At 37.9% G+C, this 10,704-nt stretch overlaps 1 protein-coding gene across 4 annotated transcripts in view; it reads left to right on the top strand.

Annotated features, from left to right (window-relative positions):
• The window catches only part of LOC122534405 (anoctamin-8), a 35,112-nt gene extending 25,556 nt beyond the window's left edge, over positions 1 to 9,556 (top strand). Inside the window, exons 11-17 of one of the 4 annotated variants that reach the window (XM_043665015.1) lie at positions 1,036 to 1,347; positions 1,856 to 1,870; positions 2,936 to 3,133; positions 3,773 to 4,064; positions 4,642 to 4,932; positions 6,152 to 6,419; positions 6,542 to 9,556. In XM_043665015.1, coding sequence (XP_043520950.1) covers positions 1,036 to 1,347; positions 1,856 to 1,870; positions 2,936 to 3,133; positions 3,773 to 4,064; positions 4,642 to 4,932; positions 6,152 to 6,419; positions 6,542 to 7,025 — 1,860 coding nt within the window. In that variant the 3' untranslated portion in view covers positions 7,026 to 9,556. Of the gene's footprint in view, positions 1 to 1,035; positions 1,348 to 1,855; positions 1,871 to 2,935; positions 3,134 to 3,772; positions 4,065 to 4,620; positions 4,933 to 6,151; positions 6,420 to 6,541 lie in introns of all 4 variants that reach the window. The other 3 variants (XM_043665013.1, XM_043665017.1, XM_043665014.1) reach the window with 3 other exon arrangements.
• Positions 9,557 to 10,704: the final 1,148 nt, after the last annotated feature.

Raw genomic sequence — 10,704 nt, 5'->3', positions numbered from 1 at the left:
TTTTTTTTTTTTTTTTTTTTTTTTTTGGTTTTTTTTTTCTATTGTATTACGATTTGTACATCCTTGCGAATTTCTGTCTCTGTAATTAGTACTTAGAAGGTATTAGATCGTTTCTAATAGAATAATAATGGTCGATGAGAAATAAATAGTGCAGGTCAGCGTATAGAAATTCTACGCATATATATCTGCGAATTTTACGCTCCAAATTGCACCCCCCAAAAAGAAACAAGTAAAAAGTAATAAAAGTCTTATCCGTAAAAAAATAAAAAAAAATTCCACGCTCTTTGAAATTCGAACTTTGATCATTCGAGTCAAAGAATACAGGAAATGTTTAAAAACTTGAAGCGTTGAGATATGTCTTAATAATTTAATAAACTCTGTAAAATTCATGAGAAACTGTCGCTCTAAAGTCGTACTTTGAAACTTACTCTTCGCTTCGTTCATAGTTAACACTTTGCGCTCGACTTTACATCGTATTTAAATCTAGCAAACAGCTCTGTTTATAATTTACAGTTAATATAGTTTATAATTTACAATTATAACGAACGTATACATTTGGTGTTGTACGATGTATAGTAGCATAATGTCTGAACGGACGCCTAGAATTGAAAGCTATAACAACAGAACGTAAGAACAGAAAAGAATTTCAGAAATTTCTGAAGGCAGTCCTAAATGAGTCAATTGACACTCGATAATTCGCATAAACTAGACTTGTTTATTGCTACGAAGTTTAAAAAATGGTGCAGAATATTGTATATATTATGTTCTGGCAAACCCATTAATAATCACGTAATCATGTAAGAAAGATGTTGACAATCCACAAAATTTCGTCGGAATTATTTCCATATGCTGTGTCACTTTTTTATTCGAAAAGCGATGCTTCGTAAATAAATTGCCGATAATTTGATACGAAGGAAAAGTTTGTCGAGGGCAAAGAGTTAAAGAAAATTTGGCCCAAAAAGTGTTCGTAAGATTAAGAAATAATCCAGAGCGGAGAGGACACGGATCGGTGAACCGGATCGTTTGTGATTTCAGCAATTAGCCGCGCTGCTGATAGCGCGCCAGGTGATCGGCAATTTGAAGGAGTCCGCCGTGCCGTATCTGGTAGAGCAACTGCGGCTGGCTCGGCTGAGTTTCGAGCTTTTTGGCGCGTTGAGCCCCAGCGAGGCTAGGCCGCCACCCGGCGAGGATGACGACGAGTCGCGGAAGGATTCCGAGGACAAGAGCGAACGCTCGGACGCCGGGAAGTCGAAACAGCCGAGAAACGTCAGCCAGGCCGAACTTGAGAGTTCTCTCTACAGAGTAGGACATCCCACTAATTCTCTACTTAGTGACGTTACGTTCAAGGTTTGAACTAGATTTAGCTAATTTCTTTCGTTTCCGACGCACTCACGCAGTCGCGCAGCGAACCTCATCCGGCTTGGCGGGCTTTTCAGAGAGGCGAGAGAGAGAGAGAGAGAGAAAAAAAAATCTAACAGATTAAAATCACTACGTGTACTTCATAATTCTCTTTTTTTCTTCCTTTTTTTAGTTTACAGTCCGACTGTGTAACTCGCCAGGATGGACAGGTTCTTTCATCGATCGCATCATAATTTTTTTATCTCTTATCTTTGACACTCCCTGGCTTGCGTGTATGTACGTACATACGACAGTCTTTGTTCATTCAATTAATTTTATTTATTTCGGTCGATTTGGAACAATTTGATAACAATCCCCGATGATAGAAGAGGATAAACGGAAGAGGTGGAGCTAATGAATGTTGCGTTCTATGTGTCTGTTGTCTGATCGGTTCTTTTTGCAGAGTTTTAATGATTTTTTCCCCCCGTTTCCTACCGATTCTGTCGACGACGCGCAGGTATCTACCAAAAAGGTAATATCACCTGATCATCCTATCGTTTTCAAGTATTCAATCCTTTTGATTGCTGGTCAAGCTCACTTTCGTTCGACGATAATGTAAAATGAGAAAGGAAGAAATGTTGTCTGAAATAAAGTATACAATGTCTTCCTCTGTAATTTTTTCAAATGAATCAAACAGTTTAAAAAAGAGTATTTTTCTTCGTCTGTGATACATTTTCTTTTTATGACTAAAAAGCTTACTCGCAGCTCTGAAGCTCGCTGTAAAATGGACTGAAGTAATCAAAAGGGTGAATCAAATGACTCACAGCTAACATCGTCACGCTAACACCGTGTTAAGCGCTGGCTTCTTATGTTTGGTTTGAAAGGCATAGTGACCCTTGCACTACCTGTGCTAGATACACTGTTCATTTAGATATTTCTCTTATATTACACGAATGAAGATCCTGCCACAGGTTTCTTATTCAAAGCTTTTATACTCAAACTTCCTTAAGCTCAAAAGTCTTAGAACTTCATTTCATTCTTAACATCCAGTTATCGCTGATTATCATGTATACATATTTTATAATATAATACAACATATGATAACATAACATGTTAATATATTAAATATAAAATATTTATATTTATTGTACTTAATTATATTGTATTGCATTTATTGTAAATTTACAACAATTTATATTGTATACTGCATTGTTGTAAGAGTGTGTAATTTATACTTTTATATTGTAAATATTGTATTTACAATTACATGTACAATTATATTTATTGTATACAATTTATAATTTACATTTTACATTGTTTTAATATAATACTTGTCCTAAGGCTTCTGAGCAAGGTGTACATTATACATATGTACATGATATTGATAGTACAATATAATTATATTTTCCATTATATTATATGAAGATGACAAACCTGTAACGAATCGTAAAAATGACTTGACCAATTATTACACAATAACACTCTAGTTTAATAGTAGTACACACACATAATTGTAATAATATTAATAATAATAATGATAAATATGCCTTTGGAAGATGTTTATAAACGACTTACGCACAGACGTTTCCATTTGCAGTACGACGGAGCGTTTTCAGAGCATCTGGAAATGCTGTCGCAACTGGGATACGTTTGTCTATTCTCTTCGGCTTTCCCGTTGGCCGCTATGGCAGCGTTACTTGGAAATCTTCTTGAGCTACGTGGCGACGCCTTCAAACTCTGCTTTGTCCTCCAAAGACCATTTGGTCGAAGAGTCTCTAACATTGGAACTTGGCAAGTGAGTAGCCAAATGTACTTAAAGTCTATTCATTGTAATTAACAAAAAGTACAATTCGCTATAAAGTTGCTGTAAATAAAGTACATTCTAACTCTCTATTAAACTTCTAATACAATATATAGGAGAGTGTTCCCGAAATCGTATTACAACTGGCCAGGGTGTGACTCTACATTGTATATAATGTAATATTCTATTAATTATATATAAGTTTTTAAGAAAAAAAGAAGAACGAAATTTTTCCATATGACGCTTCGTTTTCAAGCTCGCAACTTGTAACGGAACATGTTCAGTCTATTTTCTTAAAGATGAAGCTGAAAATGAGAAACTTTTATTCCACATTTGTTTTTCTACTATTTCATTTTATTTTTGAATATAGCATACTCTTTTATTAATTGTGTTTTCTTGTTACGTCTGGAATGAATTAAATTCAAGTGTGTCCAGTCTGGAGTTGGCAGATTTTCAAACTCAAGTTTGTCAAAAAAAATTTATTCCTTTTTCCCATGTAGAAGCATCTCTTGGCCTTGGTGTATTCGAGAACATCCCGTACAAGAATGAAACGCCAAATTAGAATCGTTTGCACGTAGATCTTCCATAGCTGTTAAATTTTAAAAAACGTTGAGAACGTTGTCTACTTGCTAGAACGCGATGGAGGCAATGGGACTGGTGGCAATTCTGGTCAATTGCGCTCTGATCGGATTGAGCGGGCAGGTACAACGAATGTTCCCGGAAATGTCGGCGACACAAACGATCCTGTTGATAGTCGCTCTGGAGCACATCATGCTGGCGATACGGTTCATTATAATCTGCGCGATCCCGGACATCCCGCACTGGGTGGCCACGGAAATGGCGAAGGTAGAATTCCTGAGGCGAGAGGCAGTCAGGAGATTGTCGTCCACTCCGTCGCCGGAACAGCATCCAGCCACAGTCATAGGTAAGTAAACAGAGCAACGTTCCGTTCTCAAAAAATGTAATATTCTCCTCCTCACTCCGCTTCTTCTCCAACTATGGACAATTCTCCTGCTTATGGGACCCGATCGGTATTTGACACAACGTTGACCCATGATCGTTTGCAATGCTTCTTCTTCTTTTGTTTTTTTTTCTTAAATTTTGAGGAGTTCCGAGGAATTTCGAGAACTTTGTGGAACTTGAGATGGGAGAGAGAGAGAGAGAGAAATCCGAGAAAGTTTTAGGAACTAAGGAGGAGCTCTAGGATCATGGAAGGAATTCGACGAATTCCGGGAATCCTCGAGGAATTTAAGCACAGCTGGAACAGAATTTGAGGAACTCGAGACTCGGCAATAAAAAACAAAAAAAGGAATCTGAAACATTCCTGAAAGCTCGAGGAATTCCCAGGAACTCCAGGATTAACATTCGTGTACACATATAATAGTTTGGATTCTAATTAATCGCCAACTGATCGGGTTAGACACGACGACCACAATCTCTCGTCCTCCCTCCTACCATCTATTAATTTCGCTCGAACTCAGGGAGATTCGTGGTGAGTCCAGCAGACGGTGAGAGCGAAGAACAACAACTGCTTTCCGATCGCACCGGAGACGCGACGTCCTCCAGTCTTCCGGACACACCGACCCTAGCGTCGTCCACCCAGACACCCAGTAGTCCCCCAACACCTAGCGCAACATCCGTACCAAGGATCTCCGAAACACCTCCCGCGGTTCAGACTCCCGGTAGCGCGGGCAGCAGTGACTTAGCCACCCAATTCCTCACCGAAAACAGTATCGGCAGCGTTCGTGATATTCACAATACACCTAGATGCTCTATTCCTGGTGGAGAACGAGGTTCGACTGTTTCTTCTTCTTCTTCTTCTTCTTCTTTTTTTTCTTTTTTCTTTATCCTGTAAGGCAACGCTTGGTAGAGGAATGTGTACATATACAGTGTACAGAGCATAGTTGAGCATAGGCTTATATCTTTTTTCATATTTTAGTAATGAATCTTTTTGAGTTATGTAATATATATAATATTTTTATGATATTTTTAGTTAGTAGTAATATATATAATATTTTTATATATTATATATATATAATATTTTTAGTTAGTAGTAATATATATAATTTTTATATATTATATATATATATAATATTTTTAGTTAGTAGTTTTTGAGTTATAATGAATCTTTTTTTAATATTTAATGATATAATATTTATAGTTAGTAGTTTTCGAGTTATATAATATTTTTGAGTTATAACGAGTCTTTTTTTTAATATTTAATAATATAATATTTTATAACATTTTTCGTTAGTAGTTTTTGAGTTATATAATATTTTTGAGTTATAACGAGTCTCTTTTTTAATATTTAATAATATAATATTTTTAGTTAATAATTTTTGAGTTATATCATATTTTTGAGTTATGAGGAATCTCTTTTTTAATATTTAATGATATAATATTTATAGTTAGTAGTTTTTGAGTTATATAATATTTTTGAGTTATAAGGAATCTCTTTTTTAATATTTAATAATATAATATTTTTAGTTAATAGTTTTTGAGTTATATAATATTTTTGAATTATATAACGAATCTCTTTTTTAATATTTAATAATATAATATTTTTAGTTAATAATTTTTGAGTTATATCATATTTTTGAGTTATAAGGAATCTCTTTTTTAATATTTAATAATATTTTTAATTAGTAATTTTTGAGTTATATAATATTTTTGAGTTAAAATAAATCTTTTCTTTAATATTTAATAATATAATATTTTTAGTTAGTAATTTTTGAGTTATAAATATTTCCGAGTTATAATGAATTTTTTCTTTAATATTTGATAATACTTTTAGTTGGTAGTTTCTGAGTTGTATAATATTTTTGAGTTATAACGAATCTTTTTTTTTTTTTTTTAATATTTAATAACATAACATTTAATAATATTTTTAGTTAGTAGTTTCTGAGTTACATAATATTTTTGAGTTATAACGAATCTCATTTTATTTCAAATAGAAAAGTCGCCTTGTGTCGTGAAAGAAAATATGAAAATTGTCTTTTTGTTAACGAGCAGGAAGACGTTCGAGGGAATGGCTTCAGACCGAGACAGAGGCATCGGGCGGCGCTGACCACTACAGTCATCACTTGACGATCGGACCTCACGGGGGAGTAGATTGGGTGCGAAGATTAGGTCTCGAAGCTGGCGGCCGAAAGTCCAGCGATTCTGAAATCAGCGGCGCCGGTGCCGTGAGTGGAAGCGGGGACGAGTTGACGCTTCACAGATCCACCGATTGCATCGTCTCGAAGGATCTTGCCTCGTCGTCGGACAGCGATCTTCTCAGGTACGTTGTTGTTTCTTCTTTGCTAGTCTGCCGAGAGTGTTCGGAGAGGAGTTTCGTTGCGCCGAGATTCCAGCATCTCTTCTCCGTTCGAACGATTGAATCGTTGTTAATTAAATTTGAAGGTCCGCCCCGCCGTGGACAGTGGCCCACAGAAACCAAAAGTTCCGATTCTCGCCGGAGAGGGAGAGGGAACGGGAGAAAACGGAGAAGCAACAGTATCAACAGCATCAGCGAGACGTGCAGGACCACAAGCAACAGTCGTCCTATTACGCCGAGAAGGAGAAGGACTCGAGCGGTCTGTCAGACTCGAGCAAGACGATCTCCAGCCAAGAGGAGGAGAAACCGTCGAAGGAAGACAGGGAGGCGAAGAAGACCCGAGTGAAACAGAGCCTGATGAAGAGAGCCCGGTCAGTGGCGATCTTCTCGTTGAAGCTGAAGGAACGGAGGGCGAGGGAAGCTGAATTGAAGGCGAAAGTCGCGGAGAAAGAGGCCAGGTGGCAACAGCCGCAGTCGTGTGTCGGTGGCGAGCTCTCTTGCATACCCATAGAAAAGCTTATATCCGTGGACGATATCGCAGCCATGGAATTACGCAGACTTAATCATTAGCCCGCTTAACGTTTTTCCACTTTCGTTTCACACGCTACGTAGGAACGAAGTTCGTCTGCGCCAGTGATACTCGCTGCGAAACGAATGTCACGTGTAAATCTCGCGAGAATCTCTGACGCCATATCAACCAATATATGTATATCTAAAGGAAAAGAGGTTCCGCGATGTTGCAATCGGCTTACGACTTACTTTCTTCTGTAAATATCGGGGCGAGATCGGTAACGCGCATCAAAGAAACGGGAAGCGAAACAGGAGGGAAACAGAAAGATGGAAGGGACGCGAGGATGAACACTTTTTGCGTTCGTTACTTTTCAAACTTGCATTTTTTTCTTTTCTTTTTAAATTTCTTTCTCTCCTCTGTTTACTGCCCGAACACGGAACTAACATTAAAAAATTGGGACTTTTTAATATCGTTGTTGAACGAAAACTTGCTCAATTTGAACGTTTTAGTGCTACTTCTTGTCTTGACGAGGGTTACGCTTTGCAAAGTTAATAACGTACATAGCTAAAGAAGTACATAGTATTCTTTCAACACAGAAGGCTTTCGGTTTTCCCTGAGAATTTCGATCCGACAGCAAGATTTCGAGTGAGTATCATTCGCGCAAGTGAAGCATGCGCATCGAAAGGCTCATGAGAATTTCTAAAGAAAAAAACACAGAAAAAAAAAAGAAAAAGTATTAGAGAAGAGGTACGACCGTTAAGTTTCATCTGGTGTCGCGATTCAATGAATAATAAAAGTGAACGAATATGAACAAAGAAACGGCGCACAAAGTACATTGAAGATTTTAGACAGAGTTCCATAGAGATTCTAGAGTATCGTCCTTTCAAGGATCACAATTTTAGTAGATTATAGTCGGCATAACTCGGGATAACGATACCTCAGAAACGGTTCGTGCCACACTGTGCAATAATTGTTTTCGACTTTCGTGAACCTGAAACGAACGAATTTCCAGATGTTGCTCTTTCAATTCTGTCTCTGGCTTAATGGGTAAAACGAGAAAATCGGGGAAAGTGAATCTCGAGGGAGGAAATGTATGGGAATATATGGAGTTTCAGATATCATTGAACAATTCTTTGTATTTCCTTGGGGAATTTGCTGCCTTGAAGGCGGCATGTTTCGTTTCAACCTCTTGCGCTGGAATGACATGCCACTCACGTCGAGAATTTGCACTTTTTTCAATATTTTTCAATATTTTCTCAGTTTTAAGTATACTTAAATGTATAACCATGATAAGTTCGTTATTTCTTAACAAATGATATCATACCGACGAGTTCAAAAATAAAGCGACGAATTATTGTATACGGTTCGGCCACTCGTTATGGTCCGCGAGCCTAGTTAGCCAGCGCAAGAGTTTTAAACTGTCGGTTTCAAAAAAGGAACGTATCACAGTAACTCGTGAGAGTTCGAGCCGCGTAGGACGAACGGTTGTTACGACATTTGTAAATTATTCGAACAGCTGCTGCCAAGTAGCAGGAGAGCCGAATTCGTATATCTCGAGTCGAGGGAGAAAAAAAAAAAATGGATGACAAGATCATCCTCCATTGTTGTTGCTGAAGTATAAGTTGTTACTTAATGTTACCTAGATGTTTATAGGTTAACGAACTTTCGCTAAATAGCTCTCTACGAGGTACTCCACCTATACGATACAACGTATGTACAAATGCACACACCGAGTTCACACGCGCCTACGATTAATCACTTGCCTTACAATCTGTTTTGTATATGCCTTTATTCCTATCGCATACGTACAATCTCGATCTAGCCGATCTTCAGTTTCCGAAGCGCGAACGCAGTTTGTTTTTTTTAACTTCAAATACGTATGTTTGTGCTCTTATTTATCGTACGGTGTTCCGCAAGTTACGATAAACGTGACGTTTACGCTGTGAGGCAAGCGGTTAAACGAGAGACAATTTAAAACGCAGTTTTCGTTCAACGAAGCATATTTGGTGAAGATTTATTTATGCTTCGCCGCTCGGTCGAGATCGATGACGAGACGAAACGGACGCCTTAGTCGAAGAAAGAAGAAGAGACGAAGAAATTAACCCGGTTGACGAGCGAAAAAAAATTGTAAGGACCGGTTTTTTGTATATAGCAAATTATTTGCAACGCGTGAGAAAATTTGATTCCATGGCCTAGCTGACGTCCCGCGTCTGTTGCTGAAGTAGCGCAGTCGTTCACATGAGAGCAACAGCACATTTAACGACCTTCCGTTTCGACTTTTTAACGACCACTATGAGTGAATAGGTAGCGTTACGATTAGACATACATACGCGTCGACATGCAAGCACTGTTGAAGCAAAAAAAAAAAAAAAAAGGAAAAAAAAAGAAAATAAACCAGTATCGCAATTGTACTTTAGCGTGCCCTCTTTGGGAACTGCAGGACTAGAAAAAAAAAACCGCGAAACCGATAGATTAGCCGCTTTCGTGAGGCGAAGTTTTAAAACAAATGTCAGCGGAAAGCATCTGTGTTTCTTAGATGTTTTGTATAAAACAGAAACTGAGCCAATAAAAACATTCTACGAAAGAAAAACGAGCATTTCATTTGTGTTTTATTCCCTAATTCCCGAACGAGACTCGTCAAGGAGATTCATATATCATAGTTATCCAGCTAACATAGCAATACATGAAAGTAGTAATATTAATCCATTATTCATCATCCATGTTACGGATAGTCCAGCAATTTTTTGAGAAATTTAATAGCATAAAAATCCAAAAAATATATTACATAATATACACATCGAAAGCAATGTACTTATAATATTACAATAAAATGAAACAAATTCTTAATGCCTTATGTTCTCACTACAATACCAACGTCCGTAACTTATTCTCAAATGTATAGTTTCTTAAGACCTGATACGAACAAAGTCGAAATTTGAATTATTTTCAAGAATAATCGATTCACTTCCTAAAAATAAAACGCAACCTTGACTGGTCTCTCTTTCCAAATACAAATTTGATCGATTCATGAACAATGGCAATGTCTACTCCTTTCAATTAATAATCGACACAATATCTCGTGCACGAGAAGGAATTTCTGGCTGAAAAATCGAACGAAGTATCAGCAAAACATGAGACTCGAGAAAGTGGCACGGCGAAGCCGGCAGATGAGCAGTTCTCCTGATACCGACGCAATTCAAAAATAATTGAGCAGCAATACCTAGCGAACGAGAAGCAATTTCTAACTGACAATTGGAAAGAAGTATCAGGAGAACATGAGACTCGAGGAGGTGGCACGGCGAAGCCGGCTGATGAGCGGTTCTCCTGATACCGAGGTAATTCGAAAATAATTGAGTTGGAATATCTAGCGAACGAGAAGCAATTTCTGACTGAAAATTCGAAAGAAGTATCAGGAGAACATGAGACTCGAGGAGGTGGCACGGCGAAGCCGGCCGATGAGCGGTTCTCCTGATACCGAGGTAATTCCAAAATAATTGAGCTGCAATGTCTAACGAACGGGAAGCAATTTCTGACTGAAAATTCGAAAGAAGTATCAGGAAAACATGAGACTCGAGGAGGTGGCACGGCGAAGTCGGCCGATGAGCGATTCCCCTGATACCGAGGTAATTCCAAAACAATTGAGCTGCAATGTCTAGCGAATGGGAAGCAATTTCTGACTGACAATTCGAAAGAAGTATCAGGAAAACATGAGACTCGAGGAGGTGGCACGGCGAAGCC

This window comes from Frieseomelitta varia, unplaced genomic scaffold (genome assembly GCF_011392965.1).
Source record: "Frieseomelitta varia isolate USP_RPSP 00005682 unplaced genomic scaffold, Fvar_1.2 scaffold_591, whole genome shotgun sequence".
NCBI classification, from domain to species: Eukaryota; Metazoa; Arthropoda; class Insecta; order Hymenoptera; family Apidae; genus Frieseomelitta; species Frieseomelitta varia.
This window is presented reverse-complemented; position numbering and strand designations above follow the sequence as displayed.